The sequence below is a fragment of the Vombatus ursinus genome, unplaced genomic scaffold (genome assembly GCF_900497805.2).
Source record: "Vombatus ursinus unplaced genomic scaffold, bare-nosed wombat genome assembly UNPS02014813.1, whole genome shotgun sequence".
In the NCBI taxonomy this organism is placed as follows: Eukaryota; Metazoa; Chordata; class Mammalia; order Diprotodontia; family Vombatidae; genus Vombatus; species Vombatus ursinus.
Window position 1 is genome coordinate 15,536,988 of NW_020954591.1, and position 20,189 is coordinate 15,557,176.

General features: G+C 38.2%; 1 protein-coding gene across 1 annotated transcript in view; it reads left to right on the top strand.

Annotated features, from left to right (window-relative positions):
• ATP8A2 (ATPase phospholipid transporting 8A2) overlaps positions 1 to 20,189 on the top strand; it is a 741,784-nt gene that overhangs the window by 590,806 nt on the left and 130,789 nt on the right. The window contains exon 33 of the mRNA XM_027877570.1: positions 2,277 to 2,384. Coding sequence (XP_027733371.1) covers positions 2,277 to 2,384 — 108 coding nt within the window. The remainder of the gene's footprint in view (positions 1 to 2,276; positions 2,385 to 20,189) is intronic.

A 20,189-nucleotide genomic window follows, 5' to 3' on the forward strand; every position in this document is an offset into this window, starting at 1 on the left:
TGCTTTATTAAAAACCCCCTGGACATGCCTCACATTGAAACATCCATACGTGGTTTCAGCTAGCGTTGCAGCAGTAGGTTGTCTTCTCCCTCCTGTTTTTGTATTTTTTATGGAGATTCTTTGCATTTTTACAAACATCATTCTGTGTTCTCCCTGTCACTAATCTGTCTGACGACTTTACAATCCCTCCTCCACACAAGTATAAAAATACAATGTTTCTAAAGCACAGATCTGACCAGGTTACCCCTCTGCTCAGTAATCTCCACTGGCTCCCTCTAGGATCAGCTACAAACACCCCTTCACAAGCTAGCGTCAGCCAACCTTTTTACCCTTATTATACACTGCTCCGCTTCGTATTCTTGTAGGTTCAATCAGTCAACAAACATTTATTAAACACCTCCCACATGCTAGGTGCTATTCTGAGTGCCAGGGGTACAAAGAAAGGCAAGCTCATACACACACACACTCACACACACACACACATAAAAACAGTCCCTACCCTCGGGAAGCTCACATGGAAAAGCTTCCATAAATGGGAACAGATGAGACCTATACAGAGTAAAAGAAAGGTGGCCTTAGAGTAAAAGGATCAATTAGCAGAGGAGACCGGGAAGGCCTTCTTGTTGTTTGTCATATGTAATACTCCATCTCTAGCCTCTGTTCAGGCCTTTGTCCAGGCCATCCCCCAGGTCTGGGATGCACTCCCTCTTCACCTCTGCCTCTTAAAATGCCCTGCTCCTTTCATAATTAAGTTTAAGTGCCCCCTTCTACATAAGGCCTTTCATGATCCTTGCCCCTACCTCTTAGCATGACTCCCCCAAATTACCTTGCATTTCTTTTGCGTATATACTAACATATGTACTTATTATGTCCTCTGATAGAACGCAAGCTTCTTGAGAGCAGGGACTTTACCATCTTTGTATTTCCAGAACTGAGCGCAGTGCCTGATATATCATGCACACTTAATGAGTCCTTGTTGATGGAGAGGTTAATTTTAGGCACAATCTGATGCAATCATGTGCAACTATTAAAAATCGCAGAGCAGCAGAAGATAGAATGCCAGCCCTGGACTCAAAGGCCTCAGTCACTTACTAGCTATGTGACCGTGGGCAAATCACTTAACCCTGTTTGCCTCAGTTTCCTCAACTGTAAAATGAGCTGGAGAAGGGAATGGCAAACCACTGTTTGTGAAGAAAACCCCAAAAGGTCACAAAAGGTTAGATGCAACTGAAACCACTGAACAACAACAAATTAAAATCACATTTTTAGAGTACTTGAAAGTTTTTAAAGTACTTCCTTCATAACAACCCTGTTATATATAGGTAGTAAAAGCTATATAGTCTTCATTTTTACAAATATGGAGACTGAGGTTCATAGCAAGGAATCATGTGGCTATGGTTGCCCACCTAGTAAATGTCAGAGTTGTGATTCCAAACCCAATGCTTGGCCCCAAGTCTAATACTATTTCCATATATGACTCTACTGTCTCTAACTCTAATCCATCCTTAAATGTGTGTTCTTTGCTAATGTTTAGCTAATTGAATTTTGCGTATGGATCCTTTAAACTCTTTTCCCCCTCTGGTGTCATTAAAAAAAAAAAAAGGCATTAGAGCTCTGTCCCCAACTGAGAAGAGACTCCAGCTCAAATTCCAACTTTGATTTGTGACCTGGGGCAAGTTATTATAACTTCTGAGCCTCAGTTTTCTAATCTGTAGAATGAAAATAATAATAAGTACACTACCTCATTCACAGGCTTATGATAGAAAGTACTTTATGGATCTTAGAGCTCCATTACAGTGAGTATTATTAATAAAAACAAAAATAGTATTTCTCTTTAAGAAATATAGAGAAGTATTTTTCTGGAAAAAATGTCTTCCTTCATCTAGTGATAATCTAAAGTTTATTTCTGCCAGATATTTTTTTCTCCTTATCTTGGTAGTTTTTGATGCAAACTATCTTACTCATTCTAAAGCCCAAAGACAACTCTGGCCATACACCTCCACTTAGCACTTAAAGAGAGAGTGCCATCCTTGAAAGATTGTTGTGAGGAAAGTGTTCTGTGTACAAGATCGTCATTATTACTCCTTTTGTCAGCTGTCACCTGAATCCATAGCCAAAAATCTTTGGTTTGAATGGAATGGAAAGTTATACAAGAGGCAGGAACATTCACTTGAAGGGAGAGGAATACCAGAGTTGAAGGAGGTGTATAATAAGCCAAACCTTTCAGAATAGAAAAAACTGAATTATTTTTCTCTGGTTTTTTTTTTCTTCTATAGTTTAGTCACCTGGCTGTTTGGGGAAGCATAGTGCTCTGGCTGGCATTTTTTGGAGTCTACTCGACCTTCTGGCCCGTCATCCCCCTTGCACCAGACATGCTTGGGCAGGTTAGTGCTTCCTCCTGGTGGGTCAATGTGCTTTCCAGAGTGGCTCTTTGTTCCTTACTATCTTTGACAGCAATCACAGCTATTGTTACCTGCCTACATCAAGAAAGAGGAAGAAAAGCAAAGGCCAGGAATCAAAAGAACCCTCAGAGTTTGTCTAAGCTAGCTGAATGTTATGTGAAGTGTTTGATATTTATAGTAAAAACACATCCATCCAACTGAAATTGAAACTGTTCCTTAACCAGCACTGCCATATAGCTAAGGTTCTTAACCATGGGAGCTAAGGGTCATCATGATTACTGCAAAGCACTCTTGAAATCTGGAGTGGTTTTCTGAATCATAAAGAAGAGAGTAAATATGAGCTACTTACTGGATTTATTTGTTTGAAGTTTGACAATCTGTATATGGCATATATGTCGGGGCAGAAAACCAGAATATTAACCAGAATTCTTATCCCACATCATTGTGGAATGGGACATTTGCTATATAAAATTTCTGACTAGTTTAAAAATTACATAGTTTGTGCTTAGAGACTAGATTTTTAAGACCTTCTTTTGCAAACATATTTGAGATTTTCGATAACTCTTCCCTGCCTGCCTAAGCATCTTTGGCACTGAAGTCCTAGAATGGTGATAACTAGAAGCAGCCCCTGAGATTGCCTTGGTCCAAGCTCACATTCCTGGAGCTGCTCCAAGGGATATGGGCCAAGTATCAATCATGGCCTGGCAAAGCTGAGGAACAGGACTGCTGTATGTACCCCCTGTGAACGACTGCTTTTTTTCAGCATATCGCAATCAGTTTTATACTTCAGGATTTTCTGACATTCTCTGGATAAAAGGATATTATATCTTTTTTGGGTACAGGAATGAAGTTGAGACTTTTCTGTAGCACTAGGGTTCCCTGCTTTTGGAATGTATTTTAGCATTGTGAAATTAAATGAGAAAACAAGAGATCAAAATGTATTCCAGGTTTTTACCAAACCTTAAGGATCAAAGAAATAGCTTAGTGTTTAAAAATATCTTGCTCGCTAATAAAGACATTGAGCTAAGTAGTGAAAAGAGCTTTCCTAACAAGTGCACTTTGTGAAATGAAACACGTCAAATTTACTTAAAGTATTACATGCAATTTGATCAAAAAAGGAGGGAACAAAAGCATATATTACAGTAACACCTACTCTGTAAGGCATTGGTGCTTACTGTATTTGTTTTATATGTCATTCCTCTGATTTTTAATGCTAAGTCTAGTCCAATATATATGTGTATATATATATACATATATATATTTATATGTCTGTATATCTGTATATATGTTAACTATACATATGTATGTAAAATTTTCTGGGCTTTTGAATGACAGACAATTGGTGGGGCTTCAGTCAATTGCCATGGACAGCTTTCTGACATAGAGAAAGAGAGTGACAAGTGACAAGAAGGAATTGGCACAGTGACTGAGACAAAAGCCAGTTCCTTTGATAGGATGTCACAGTGTTTTGCCTATGGATTTTCACACTAGGTAATAATGCATAGTTGCATCATTCAGTTACTGACTCTAATATACATGTCCCTAAGTTAAGTTGAAATTTGATTGACTCTTTCCTACCCTGAAAGATTTCAATGGAGAACAATAAGCTCATGATACAGTAATAACTGTGCAGAGATTTTCACTGTTTAAATAGAGGGTGGACATATATTAAAAAGTTAAATGGGATAAATTTCTTTTTTAATTAGAATGGGGGTAGGACACAAACTAGTGCATTGCTTTGTGACTTAACATCTGCTTTGATGTGTAGACCCATAGGTCCCAAGCAAAGCAAATTAAGTGTTAATTAGCATTTCATTTTTGCTTGAAAATTGTCTCAAAAAATGTTTTTTCTACTTAGCCCATGTTATTTTACCATTTTCTTTTTACCTGCCCTGATTGATGTCTTGAGATGTGACATTAATATCTGGCTGTGAGTAAAACAATACTGTGGAGTTAGACTCATGGAGTGCACAGGCTTTACCCTGCGTGATTGAATGAGATCATTAATGGAGTCAAGTGCTCATACAGTCATGTTCCCGTATTGGAATTCTGCTGTCTGAGGCATTAAAGAGCTGTTCATCATTTTCATTCTTTCACCAGAGGAGAGCTCTTGGGAAAGGGGTGTCATAATACAGTGTCTCTCTTCCAGGTTCAGAGTTATTTTGAATAATGCCCTCCTGTCCTGATGCCATCTGGTCTTTATTTGGACTAATTGATTTGCCACTTCTTTGGAGAGTGTAAAAAGGTGATTTTTTTTAAAAGTCATTTTGGTCACCTTTTGAAAATGCTGAAAGACCATTCAGGTGGAGGGTGTGCATGAAACTGGCATTAGGTTTCAGGAAGGCTTTCTGTAAACACAAGAGGAATTAAATGCTGTCATAACACTGGCCGATGGTCAAGTAAACTACAGCTGGGTTTGGCACTAGTTAATAAAATGAATTACCTCTCTTTTTCCCTTAAGACAAGTCTTAGGCTTTGTCCAAGCCATTTTTGTCTGTGTGGTTCTAGGCAATTGAAAAATATTTAGGAGGATGCTTGTAAATAGTTTCTTTTTTTTGTTTGTTTTCATTTTTAACCGCATTTTCAGGCATTTTTATGAATTAATTCTTTTAAGTCCTGTAAGTACAATGTGCCAAAATGATTCCATTCTTTAGAGCTATAGAAGTAAACCATTGTCTTACAGTGGCCAAAATTTCTTGCCAGGTTGGCAGTGTTTTCGGACACTCAGAAGATATGATTCTCTCTAGTCATCAAATGTCTTCATTGAACCTTTCAGATGGAAATTCTTTGAAAAGTTATGTTGCTTCTGATGGATTTTATGGAACCATTTTGACTAAATGTTTCTTTATCTTGTCCTTTATATTTGGAGGCTTTCTCACAGGGAGAAAATACAGGTTTTATCCTTGAGGGCAAAGGGAAGGAACAACAATCGAATCAAGTGTTTCTTTGTTGTCAAAGACTCTCTTTCTTAAAGAACCTTCCAATATAGAATATGAAAATGTAATGAGACAAATCAGCCGGGAAGTCCCAGGGGAAATTTTTTTAAATCAAAAAAATTATCTGTCTTCTTTCTCTGCCTGGAAACTTAAACCATTTGTTCATATGTTCAACAGACATTTGCAGATAACTGTGGTATAGGCATTGAGGAAAATATGAAGATATCAGACGTCAAGAATGTTTCCATCAAGTAGAGGAAATAAGAATTACATGATAATTATAATACAAAATAGGCTATAAGGAGTATGTAAGAGAAGTACAGCAAATTACTTTGTAGGATTTGGAAGGGAGAAATCGCTTCTCTCCTATCATGAGTCCAGATGGATGGAAAGGGAGAGATTAGGGAGTGAATTAGGAAAGACTTCATAGAGAAGAGAACATTTGATCTGGGACTTTAAGGGTGGGTTGAGTTCTAGCAACTGAAAATGAGAGATGGGAGAAGGAAACCAGCCTCCTGCTCTTCCATTTTCCTGAGCCTAAATAATCATGAAAATGATTAAAAGCCCAGTACTACTGAGAACCTTTGACAATAATCAAGGATAAAACTGGCTCAACAAATCTGAAATCAGCTAGGATAATGGAGTAAATTTTGCCACAAAGAATCATACTATTCCTATCAATTATATGACCACTGGACTTGTCAACAAACATATACTCTTTCAGAAGCCCTCCTCCTTTAGGAAAAATTAAGATTGTCTTTAATAATTACTATTTTTATAAATTAAAAAGCATTAATGCAAAAGTAAAAAGGTGGATTTCGGTATGATTACAGATAAGGAAAATGTGATCTTAAAAGAAGGTTGTATTTGTATTCAATTTGTATGATTTGTATTCAAATCTCACTGGGGATAATTACTACCTGTGTGATCTTGAGCAAATCACTTAACTTTACTCATCTGCAGAACGAGAGTGTTGGACCAGTGGCCTCGGACGTTCTTTCCAGCTCAAGACCCGTGTGATCCTTTGATAATAAAGCCAGATCAAAAAGCTGCCTTATAGTTATGTTCACACATATCCCACTGCCTAAGAGTCTTCTTTAACAGCTTTGTTCATGTCTGAGGGGCTGTGTCCCTCTTTTGGTTTGCAGTGTATAAGATTAATTGGGTTAGATTTTTAAACCCTCATAGTAAACGCTTAATAAATGCTTTACTCATTCATTCTTGAAAGGAAATGTAGTTTGTCATTAAATTCACTATTGTCTTTGCAAAATATCTTTGACTTTTTGTAGTTTTCAGAGTAGTCTCAAAACTTTTTCTGCCATACTCTTGTATGCGAACCATTTACCTTCTGACCGTCTCTTTTTCAGTTAGTGCTTGGTATTATTACAGCAGAGGATAGTATACTTAAATTCTTCACAGTGGACTTATATAACTAACTAGCCGAAGAAAATGAGATGCATTCAGGTAATGGTAGTAATCCTTTTAAGGGAGCTAAACTTTCTGAATAGGCAGCTATACCAAATAGCATCACATCGTATGCACTATGGAAAAATCTTTCTCACCAACTTTCTTGTTTTTCTTTAAATTCCTTTTCATTGCTAGTAAAAGAGGAGAATGGGAGGATAAAAGAAACCACTTTCACTTCAAAGGCTAAACACTACTAACTTTGCCTTTGGAGCCAAGCTTCCATCTCCAGCCAGTCCCTGGTCCATGACAGTCGTTTGTGTAAAATACAGGATAAAGTTTACTTAGAATTTACATTCACACATGTGTGTACACAGTGTAGGTCTCTGATCTCATAAGAAGGAGCAAAGAAACATTTTGACCACTTTACTATCATTGGTATATTCTGTTGACACAGAAATCTTAACCTTTTCCCTCTCTGGCAGGGAAAGAACTCTTGGCACTGTCTTGAACCCATTTGTGGTGTTATAACTTTCACTCTTAGTCCAGTTGGAGCTACAGTACGGTTCTAACTCCATTTGGAACTCTGAACTTTTATCAAGCAGCAAGATCAATTGCTTTCAACAGATGCCATAGAGAGCAGTGAACTTGTGCTCCTGTGTCTCATACTGAGAGATCTGAGCTCTAAAACCATAAGAATCGTAATAATGTTTTTTAAAAAATATTTTATTTACTTTGTTAAATATTTCCCAGTTACATGTAAAAACAATTTTTAACATTCATTTTTTAAAATTTTGAGTTGCAAATTCTTTCCCTCTTTTCTACCTCTCCCCACCCCTTGAGAGGGTAAGCAATATGATTTAGATTATACATATGAAATAAAGCAAAATATATTTGTGTATCAGACATGTTACAAAAGAAGACACAAAAAAAAGAAAAAAAAGTTTAGAAAGCATGCTTCAATTTATATGCAAAGTTTGGCAATTCTTTCTCTGGAGGTGGATAGCATTTTTCCTCAAGGGTCCTTTGGAATTTTCTTGGGTCCTTGTCTTGATCAGAGTAACTTAAGTCTTTCGCAACTGATCACTCATACAATAGTGCTATTAGTGTATACAGTGTTCTCCTGGTTCTTCACTTTGCACCAGTTCATATAAGTCTTCCTAGGTTTTTCTGAAACCGTCTTGTTTGTCATTTCTTATAGCATAATAGTGTTCCATCACAATCATATACTACAACTTGTTCAGCCATTCCCCATTTGATGAGCATCCCTTTGATTTCCATTTCTTTGCCAGCACAAAAAAAAACCTGCTATAAATATTTTTGTACAAATACGTCCTTTTTTTCCTTTTCTTTGATCTTTTTGGGATGGAGACTTAGTAGTGGTATTGCTGGGTCAAAGAGTATGCACAGTTTTATAGCCCTTAGGTGCAGGGGTGGGGAACCTGCAGCCTTGAGGCCACATGTGGCCCTCTAGGTCCTCAAGTGCAGCCCTTTGACTGAATCCAAACTTCACAGAACAAATACCCTTAATAAAAGGATTTATTCTGTAAATCTTGGAGTCATTGATAACTCCACTAACGGTGCATTCATGTCCCAATTTTTCCACATCCCCTCCAGCATTTGTCATTTTCCTTTTCTATCATGTTAGCCAATCTGATAGGTGTAGGGTAGTATCTTAAAGTTATTTTAATTTGCATTCATTTACATTGATTTCTTCTTCTGGAAATCATTTCACCATTTATCAATTGGGGAATGGTCCATTGATTGTCCCCTATATATTTGAGAAATGAGGACTTCATCAGAGAAACTGGCTGTAAATTTTTTCCAGTTTACTGTTTTCCTTCTAATTTTGACTGCATTAGTTTTCTTTGTGCAAAACCTTTTTAATTTCATATAATCATAATTATTCATTTTACTTCTCATGATTTTCTCTATCTCTTGTTGGTCATAAATTCTTCCCTTCCCATCATAATATTGTTAACAATTTTAATGCCTACTGAGTACTAATAGCTTCTGGTAAATATTCCACAGTTTTAAATGAAATCATCAACACTTTCTTCAAGAGTTATGTTGCAAGACAAACAGAGTTTCCTCTGCATGCCCCTTTTGTACATAGTCTGAGTTGCTACAAGCTTGTAATAGAACATATAAATACAAGGGCATATTAACTGAAATATAGCATGTAGACAAAGGAGATACTCTGCTTTGGCTAGGTCATATTTAGAATATAAGAACAGTAAGCACTAACATATATGTGGCAGTCTAAGGTTTGCAAAGCACAAATACAGAAATGATTCATGTTTTAGGTGTAGGGATTGAGCTAGATAACATCTGAGAGCTTATCCATCTTTAGGCCTACAAATATAACTCTTGAGTTTGAAAGAGAACTAGTGAAATCTTCACTACATATTCCTGTGGGCAGATACATTTTCATGTGTTTCCTCTTCCAATGTTATCAATAAAAAATGGACTAGTGAAATCCATCCTCTGCTTGAATGTACAAATTGTTGGACATTTTTCAAAGCTGAAAAAGAGAAGGCAACTTATTTTTTTCACAAACCTGTCAGATGCTGGGGCGGGCCAGAGAGGTACCTCTGTGAAAGGTCATCTGTAAGAAATAACTATGCACTTAAATTCAGAACTTTTTGCATATTTCCAACAAATAAACATTTTTGTCATTGTATTTTCTTGGTAATGAATAAGCTATTTTTTTATTGTTTCGGGTGACGTTGTTGTTTTAGACCTCCATTGTCTTGTGAAAACATGCAGAGACACAGAGTCTGCTATACCATTTTCTGTCGAGATTGCTACCAGTTCAATAGGATCAGGGCTGCCCGTGGTCCAGGGACTGCAGCCAAGCTTTTTTCATGATGATACAGTAGTACTTTCTGCCAAACAGTCAGAGTAAATTACAGCTCTCCCCTATTATTGCCTTTGGGTACAAAGTGAATTGACTTTAAATAACTTTCTTCCCATATTTTGTTTAGCATACTTTCCCTTCTCCATTTGATTAACTTGATCTCAGCTAGGAGAAGGCTCTGACTAATATAGGGTACTTGGCTACAGAAGGCTTTCTCTTACAGAAGGCTATTTTCTGTTGCTGTAACGTCCATACGTTCATGTGTGTGCATGCGCACACACACATGCACATACATATATATATATATTTTCATACCATAGCAATTAAATATATACATATACAAGTATGTGTGGGTATATTGCATTGTTGTACTAATGGAATTATATCGCTATACCAATCTAATTGCTGGAATTAGGAAGACCCGAGTTCAAATGCAGCATCAGACACTTGCAATCTGTGTAACCCTGGGCAAGTCATTTAATCTCTGTTTGCCACAGTTTCTTCAACTGTAAAACAGAGATTATAATGGCATCCACTTTCCAAGGTTGTTATAAGGATCAAATAAAATCACTGTAAAGAGCTTATCATAGTACCTGACACATAGTAGGCACTTAACAAATGCTTGTTTCCTTTCTTCCTTCTGCTGGGGAGATAAAATGTATACAGAATATAAAGAAGTGATACAAGTATGAATTCTAGGGATAAGAATCAGCTTGTACAAAAGTATATAGGTGAGAGATGGACTGTCTGTGTCTAGCAACATCTGACAAGAAAGTTTACTATCGGTGTTAAGTTTTGGCTGCTTACAAAATTTCAATATGGATACACACCCTCCATTGTGTTCATGAGACCGTAGGATCAAGACCACTTGGAGCTGAAAGGAACCTCAGAGGTCATCTGATCCAATCTCCTGCCCTTCCCTCTTTTGACGAATGAGAAAACTGAGGCCTGGGGAAGTTAAGGTGACCCATTCAAGATCACGTGGGTCACAAAGTGGCAAAACAGAAGTGCCAATCTCAGTCCTTCCCGAATCCAGTGTTCTGTCTGCTGCATTGTGTTGTCTGTCTTCCATTTCTCCCAATGCCTCTTCTTCTGCAGACGAAAATGCCCTTTTAAAATGCAGACCTCACCCCTTATGTGTCCTTACCCTATTCCTGTCCTCCCATAGGTCTTCTCTCTTTGCCAGGCTTAGGACTCTTCCTGGTGCCATGGTGGTTATTTCCCTGGGAAGGAGTGGAGGAGCCCCAGCATTTCTATGGGTGGATGATGGGCCCTAGCATCATCTGCTGAAAAGAAAATGCAAGATTTCTATTGGCATAGTTGCAATGCTGTTCTGTAAAAGTGGTGCAATGTAATGAAAAGGCTATTTTCTCTCTAGGTTCAAATCCTGGCCCTGTCACTTACCCTAAGTTTATATCTAAATGCCAATCATACTTTAAATAAGTATACTTTAAATAAGGAAAGGACTGAAATACCAGTACTGAAAAGGATTCATTTTAAAACTCCTCAACCCAGAGGACCAGTTCAATTTCAATCTTTAGAGAAGTCCATATAGTCTAGTTCAAAGGACTCCTAAGAGATAGTGTTGGTCCAAGGATTCAGGTCTACCACTAAATGAACTTTGTACGTCCAAGCGTGCCTACCAGAGGTCCCTGGCAGCAATATTGGCTCCAGAACCTGTGATCAGTTAGCATCGATTGAATCCCTGCTGTATATCAAGCACTGCCTATATTTCATTCACAAGGCAAAAGGAAAAACACAGTTCTTATCTTTGAGCACATAGTCCAACTGAAAGGATACTCCATGAAATCAAGCAGTGTTTTTATTCAGCAACTTATGAAGAAATGTGAATTAATAAGCCACAGTCACGAGCCCTGATTTGCTTTTAGTCTCTTGGGACTACAATGAATTGAATTGACCCTGATTAGACCAATCCCTCTTCTAGACAAGTATCAATCTAAATTCTCACTGAGGGGCCTCCTGGGCCTTAACCAAACTGGCCATCAGCATGGCTGAAAGGTAAAATTAACCCAGATGAGCTTTTCTCAATGTCAAACTCTCAGGAAGGAAAAAGGAAAGTAAGGTGTCATGTGCACATCTGTCAGCCATAATTGTGTCCCCCTCAGCCTTTCTCTATTTCTGACTGATCTTAATTAGGTGAATGTTCCTGAACTGGAGCTAAGTGATTGATGGAAAAGGAGCTAGGAAATACAATCAAACTTTGTTACAAGAGCAGCAGTTTTGAGAAGCCTTTATCCATAATGACCAACCGACCAACTGCTTCTGTCGAGCAAGTTTCAAATTATTATTCTTTTCCCTGACTTAATGTGGAAAGTCTTAGCATTTCTTGAGGTCTTCCCTCTCCCCCTCCTTTCTACTATCCCGTCTCCTGGACCGCATAGTCCAGCTCTCATCTTCAGTTTAGGGGTAGTGGGTTTGTTTTTAACTTATTATAGTTTGGCCTCTCATTTAAAAAACTCTTCATACTGATTAACCAGGTTGGCTGCCTTCATTATGGGTTGTGTATCTGATCGTTTGCATATTAGGTTGTGGGGCTGGCACTTGTATGTTCATTCTGAAGTTAGTCAAAGAAATCTGTCTGCAAATTGATGTTCACGGGACATGCTGATTTTGTTTGCTTTTCTTATTTATGCCCGCGCATTGCAGAGTATACTTGATGTGGCTTTGGAACCTTTCCATTCTCACAGCATTTGAAAATATATGCATATGGAGCACTCATGTTCAAATGGTGTTTTACATTTTACTTCTCTGACATCTGCCATGCGAACAGCATCATCGCGCTTGTGCCAGCCAATGCTTCTCACCATGATAACAGTAATTACAATAGATGTTCATGGAGCTCTTTTAAGGTTTGCAGGGCATTTGATCTACATATCTTCATTTGATTCTCATAACAATTCTGTGAGGTAGGTACCATAGATATTCTTGTCCCCATTTTATAATGAGGAAAGGCTCAGAACAGTGAAATTACACACCTGTGACTCACACAGCTACTAAGTGTCAGAGATGGGATTTGAACCAAGAATTATCCCAATGTGAAGTCCACACTCTTTCCACTATATTGCTCTGCCTGTAAATTAAACCACGTTTCTTCCATCCTGGGCAAAAGTACTGCCGAGTGTTAGTTCTTCCATCTTCAAAGGGATGTGGAGAAGTTGGAGATGCTCCAGAGAGGAGCTACAAAAATAATCAAGTCACCATGATGGTGTGGCAAGAACCCTTGTCTGAGAGTCAGGAGACAGGGGGTTCCCAGCTCTGCCACTGACTGGCTTGTGACATTAGGCAATTTACCCTCCTTCTTGAGGCCCCAGAGCCCTCATCTGCAAAATAAACGAGTTGGCCTTGAGCTCTAAGATCTCCTCCAGCTAGCGAGTCCTGACTTTGGAGGTCCTATAAGGACAGAATAATGATCAATCATATGGATACTGCAGTGTGGTACAATGAAAATAATACCACATTTGGAATCAGAGGACACTGGTAAAGAGACAGTATGATACAGTGGGAATTCAAATCAATAAACGTTTATAAAACACCTATTATTTACCAGTCACTGTGCTAAGTACAGTTGACTCTGGGGTGAGAGTCTCTAGTTTGAAATCCCACCTCTGACCTTAATACTTATATATCCTTGGTCTTAGTTTCTTCTTTGGTAAAATGAAAGATTGGACTAAATGCTCTATGAATCTCTTCTGTGATCTCCATGATTGTAAATAATTATCTCTATGCTCTCTGGTTAAAATGTACTTACTATTTATGTGACCTTGGGTAAATCACTTAACTTTACTTAGGCCTCAGTTTCCTCATCTGTAAAATGATGAGATGACCACTAAGATCCCATCCAGCTCTTCGATCTATGGTCCTATCATTCTTCTTGGCTATTGCAGTGATGTAAGTGACTCAGAATTATAGAATCATGTGACATAGCAGCTAAAAGGGACTTTAGAGATCATCAAGGCTAAATCCTTCAATTTATAGGTGAAACTGAGACCTGGAGAGACCAAGTGATCCAAGGCCACACAGTTAGCCAGAGGCAGAGCAAGAGGATAAGAGAGGCTGTCAAAAATCCACGCTGGGAGTAAAAGGGGGAAGGGAAAGGACAGGTATTGACAGGTCACCTACTATCCAATGCAGTTGGCTCTGCATAGTAGATTAGGGCTTTTTAGCAGCTTGGGTAGTATTCTATACATATATTTCTGAATTTTAGAGGGAAGGGGGCTAAGGAGAGTGCTAATATTTGAATAAAAGAAGTACAGTTAAATTTCCTTTAACATACTTTGAAAAATTTAAAAATATGTATGATTTCATTGATAAAGTAGTATTCTATCCACTGATTCAAATTAGTCTCTACCCTCCCACTCCTACCCCAGGGCTCCCACTCTGGGTTTTTTTGTCCTGTTGGGATAGAAATAAGGTCTGGACTTGTCATTTCATTGATATAAGCATCTTCTAAATGAGGAAACTTTCCCTACTAGTGCACGTTTGCACCTTCCTTGTCATTTATAGCCTTAGAGCAGGAGTAGGGAACCTGTGGCCTTCTAGGTCTTTGGGTGTGGCCCTTTGACTGAGTCCAAGTTTTACAGAAGAAATCCTGTTATTAAGGGATTTGTTCTGTGAAGTTTGGATTCAGTCAAAGGGCTGCACTTGAGGACCTAGAAGGCCACATGTGGCCTCAAGGCCACAGGTTCCACACCGCTGCCTTAGAGAGTTGCCTGAAGCACTAAGAGATTGTGATTGATTTGCCCAGGTTCACACAGCCAGAATGTATCAGAATGTCTCAGAAGCCAACTCTCTATTTTCTCAGTCTCCTTTCCTCATATATGATTCTTAATTTTTCCATACTCTGCCTGAAAATCTCCCCTAGAGTATCTTCACCAATATTCTGGATTGCTGTTCTGTCAAAGAGAACCAGAATACTAATAAAGTCATCCATTTATTGTCTTTCATTCTAGCTACATGATCAGTCCACTTAGTTTTCTGGTATTACTTAAAGACTTCAAAAGATTGGTGATTTCATCAGTGTGGTATTCTCACCACCAGTGCAGATTACAACATCTACATGCCCCAAGAGATGATTTCCTGGGTTGCTATGGCAAAAAAATGTATTACATGGTAGCTAGCCGTTTAGTGATGAACCTCTCTTTAACTTAACTAAGCTAACCCTACAATGACAATTGGCTGCCAGAACTTTACTTAGGAGGACCTACATGTGCTTGTGTTCTGATGGACAAATCACCTAACCTCTCTGGTTCTCACTTTCCTCTTCAGTGAAATGGAGGGTTGGACTAAGTGGCAGAAAAGGCTTTTCTATGATTTTTAGGAACATCAAAGATAATCTCTATGATTTCCAGTTCAAATCTACTACTTACTACCTCTGTGACCTTAAGCAAATTACTTAACCTCTCCAGGCCTCAGTTTCTTCATCTATAAACTGATGAGATGATCACCAATAAGATCCTATACAGCTCTGTGTTTTTGAGAATTCAAGATCACCTTTACAACACAAGGCATCAAAGCAGGACTTTAATGGAGGATTTTGGGCATGTGTATTCTCATTCTTTAATGTAATGTCATTCAGGCACTCTGTCTTTGGGAACATGTTACATGGTGCCTATACCTAGCATTATTCTTTATTGCCGTTTGAGTATTTATAATTTCAGTTCTTCTGTTCCATTGTATTTCAGGTATTTGCAGCTGGATGGCATCATGGGTAGAATATTAATGTTAGAAATGTGAATTTTTGTAGTAACAAGCAATTCAAGATCATTGAAAATACTGTGTAGTTTCCAAAATTCAACCAACCCAGCTCTTCCTCTGGCAACTGCATTATCATAGAAGTGATCATTCATTTAAATATTGCTTGTAGATTTATACTTAAGAGACACACAGCCAAATATACATTTATCCTACTCCATGACTCATTCTTCCCAAACCTTTCTAGGATTGATTTTATTTTGAATATTGACAGAGGAAGATTCCAAGTCTGCTTTATGGCAAGTGAGTCAACCATATTTGCATCATTTTATTCCTTCTCTTTGTGTGTTATCTGGGAGTGGGGTGCAAATTACCCAGTTTACTGAAGGAAGGATGATGAAGACTGAATTAGTGGAAAAATTTGGAGGATGAGTAACTCCTTTGAAAATATTTTTTAAGACTGAAATTGCCTGGACACTACATATGCATAAATATAGCAGTTTTCAAAATGGAGCCTTTACAAGTCTATTCATAAAGAGCAAAAATAAGGCAGCTTTCTTTTGTCTTAATATTTTCTCTTATGATTTCTATACTATATTTTAGATATTTATACATTAAATGAGCAAACATGGTATAATTTGGACATGAAGATGGCATTATTGACCCACCACCACTAAGGCCTGAACTTGGAAAATATTTTTTTTTTATTGGTGGCAATGGTTTTGCATAATGTCATGCATCCACAAAATGGCCGACCAAGGAGATGACATGTGAAATGAAACATAGTTACTGTTGGAGATATAAAATCCTGATCCAAAATTAATCAACAGCATGTGTTGAACATGTTCTAGGCATCAATGTATCTAATCAGATAGAGAATAAAAATTAAAATGCAAGTTTATACAAATTAGTTTAATATAAGGTGATGGAGCGCACTAGCAGTTGGGGCATTGGGAAAAGCATTGGAAGGTCATGCTTGAGCTATGTCTAGAAGGAAGAGAAAAACAAATAATTTCTTCTGGTATGGTTTTCTCTCTAGGAGTATTTTAAATGCTTCTAGATCATGGGGTTGACATACTTTTCAAAAAAGGCAAGAAAACGGCATCATGGTGAAATCCACTATGTGACTACCATTGCGGGAATCTGAGGTTGAGTGGATTTGGAGGTCTTTGGAATTGAGGAGGTGGTTGGAATGGAAGGCTAAGGTGTCCCAAGGGACATCAGTAAAGACGAGGGTAAGGCCTGAGCCTTCCTGGATAGGAAGTCTGTGACCTATATTCTGAACTCCTTGAGAAAGGAAGGGGATGGTTCCACTAAGTGAGATGCACGTGACAAGGCTAAGTGTATTAAGAGGTAGCAAGCTCCAATATATAATTGGGGTAGGCTGAGTTAGCTGTGGAAATTCCATGTCTAGTTAGAGATGGGGGCTGGAGGGGTGGTCTACTGGCCTATAATCAGTCTGGGCAATGTGGAACTTCAGATATAGTTTAGAAAAAAGCTACTTCATGGACTGAATGGGGGAAAAAATAACTATTCCATACCACTGTAGAGGTAACCCAGAAGCCTGAGTTAGACAAGTGACCTGAGAGTGCTAAGGTAGACAGAGGACATGGGGAGGGACAGAAGACTTAATAAATGAAAGAAAATTATATCCTGATGTTTCAAAGTTTGGGAAGTATAGAAGGCTACATACAAAAAACTTGGCATACAAAATAATGAGACTGGGTTAGATAAACTAATCAAGGTGCCGTGAATGTTGTTGTAGAAAGCTGAAAGACTGAAATAGGGGTGGAAGGGAATAGAGTAGTGAGATGGGGAAGATCAGGGAAGGCCAGGTGGGGCCATTAATTTGAAAGGAAGGAATTTAACAGTTTAACTTGAGAAAGAGTATACAGTTGATGGAAACATTGGTTATAACATTAAGAATGTTTTATTTCTCTTCTTAAGATTAACCACAGGCATTTCCCTTCTATCATAATAGCTCTGAATTCTTGAATTTTCTGCCAGCAACATGGAAATTTAATAAAAAAAAATTTTTTTAACTTTAAGGGAAAAATTAGTACCCTTTCATACCATCTCTCAAACCATGTAACTATTTTAAATGAATCCTTCTCCCAGCTAAGTAAAAGTAAATGTCAAACTTAAATGCTTCATCTGGGTATCATGACTGGATTTTAGAAAAATAAACTTGTTAAACCTGAATGAGAAATCTCCAAAGAAGAGTGATTGGAACAAAGAACTAGCCAGGCCAGCATTGACAAAATGTGCCCGACAATTCATCATGTACAATAATCACTAATGTTGGACATCACATTTTATGATTAGCAAAGTATCTTGATTTGTTGCTTTATGAGAAATATGTTTCTTTTTTCCAAGAAGTATTCATTCTTATGCAAACTTTAACATTTGCAAAGCACTCTCCTCACCATAGTTTCATAAAGTTAGCAGCTCAAGTATTATGCCCATTTTAGTTAAGAAAACTGAGACACTGAAAGGTTGATTTTACTTTCTCATGATCACACTGATAGCTAGTCATTGTCCGAGGTAAGCCTGGAGCCTACATCATGTTGGCATTATTATTTTTTTTCCTAAAAAAATAACACCTGAGTTTATATAGAAAAGTTTGCCTCTAAACTTATTGGAAGAAACTTTGGAAAACGGCCCTGTTGATTTGGGCACGAAATGTCTTCTGATACTGAAGAGATTCTTGTTGAGATAGAGGTTGAACTAGTAGACCCCTGGTTCTTGCTATCTCTGAGATTCTGTTATCTCCTCACTTGCCTATTTATACCTGAAATTTTTTTAACAAAGGGTACTTCTGCCTTTCATTCCATGGTTAGAAATAAAGAGCTCTTTAGAAAATTCTCCAAACAGGTCATTTACCTAGAAGCTATGACTTCAGGGCCATCTACTCTATCATAAAATGTCAGGGATTAATCTGAAGTCTTGTTTTTATAAAATGAAACTCACAAGTACAAGGTGGGGGAAGTATGGCTAATAGGCTCATCTTGAAAAGACCAGGGGATTTGAAAAGACCGAAAGCTCATTATGAGTCAGCCCTGGAGTGTGGCAGCCAAGAAGGCTTTTTTCAGAGAGACCTTATGTCCAGGCTAGAGAAGGGATGGCACTGTTGTACTTTGCCTGGGTCAGATCTCATCTAGAGTATTGTGCCCAGGTAGGGGTGACATTTTCAAGAGGACTTTGATAAACTGGAGTGTGTCTATAGAAAGGTCACTGTGATGGTGGAGGATGTCAGATTCACATCAGATGAAGATTGGGAATGTTTAGCCTTGGGGGGAAAAAAACTAGATTTGCAAGGAAAACGTGAAGATTGTTTTCGGGCATTTTAAGGGCTGAGAAGAATTAGGCTTATTCTTGGCTTCAGAGGACAGAACTAGAAGCAATGAATTGGAATTGAAAAGAAAGAAATTCAGGCTTGACGTAAGGGGGAAAGTTGCTATTTGTAAGAAATGAGTTGTCTCAAAAGCAGTGGGCTCCCCCTGGCTGGAAGTCTAAAGGCAGAGGCTGGGTGACCACTCATTGGATGAGTTGCAGAAAGGATTCTTCTTCAAATAGGGCTAGATTTGGTAGTCCCTGAGGCCTCTTTCAACTCCAAGATGCTGTGATTGTGTGATCGCTCCCACTTTCCTGCTACTACCCAAAATTTCTGTAACAAGAAACAAAGTCTTTCATTTTACAGTTGTAAATAAGGCATAAGATGCATATATCTCTAAGAGGGACTGAGTTCACAGTGAAGTGTAAATCATTAGTATCGGGTCCTTTGTCTGCCAGTAGGTTTTAATAAGAGCACCTGAAGTAGGAGAGAGTGGGAGTCCTGAGGAGAAAGGAGAGGCACTGAAGACAAACTTTGCTTACTTTAATTGTCTTATCTCTATCTCCAGAACAGGAGCAAACACTTACCTTTTAAAGTGTTGTTGTTTTTTTTAATCAGGAATGAAGTTGTAATTTGTTCCTTTGCAGAGGTAGAGGCTGAATATTGCTGAATATTCTAGGTAAAAAGCTGATAATGGGGTTTTGCCTCTTTCTGCATGGGCCAATAGAATTGTTTCTACCTTTAAACTTGGCTCAAATGTCATCTCCTGTGTGAGATCTTTCCTGAAACCCCCAGTGGCTAGTGATACCCCCCCTTAGTTTACCCAGTACTTATTTGTATAGACTTTTATATTTGTATATGTTGTCTTCTCCAATCAAATGTAAGCTCTTTAAAAGCAGGGACTGTGACATTTTTATCTTTGTACTCCCCAGATTAGATATAGTCCCAGCACCCTGTAGGAGTTTAATAATTACTTAATGATGCAGAATAAAAGAAGGTAAACTGATTGTCTGAAAGGGGAAGAAATTAGCAGCTTGAGGGGTGGGGAATAGGAGAGAGAGGATAGGAGAAAAGGGGAGGGGAGGCAGCCCTCTTTTAGAAGGTAGCATTTAAGCCAAACCTTGAAGGAAGCCAGGGAAACTGGAGAGGGAGGCAATTATTAAAAGTCTATCTGAATGTAATGGGGGTGGGGGGGTTGAGAGGCTGGAAGAGAAATGTTTTTCATCCAGACCTATGCTTTTTTTTCCATATAGGAAATTATTAATATAGAAACATCCTCCTCCAATGTACATTGTCAACTCATTGTAATCTATAGTCTTAAAGAGTTACTTGGGCAACTGAGAAGTTAAGTGATTTGCTCATGGTCACCCAGTTAATTTGTGTCAGAGGCGGGACTTAAACCCAGGTCTTCCTGACTCCGAGGGTGGTCTTCTATATGTACTGTGTTAATGTGAATTGCTATTATTAATATTATTATTATTATTATTATTATTATTATTACTTAGGAGAGGCAGAGACTACAACAACTTAAGCAGAAATAT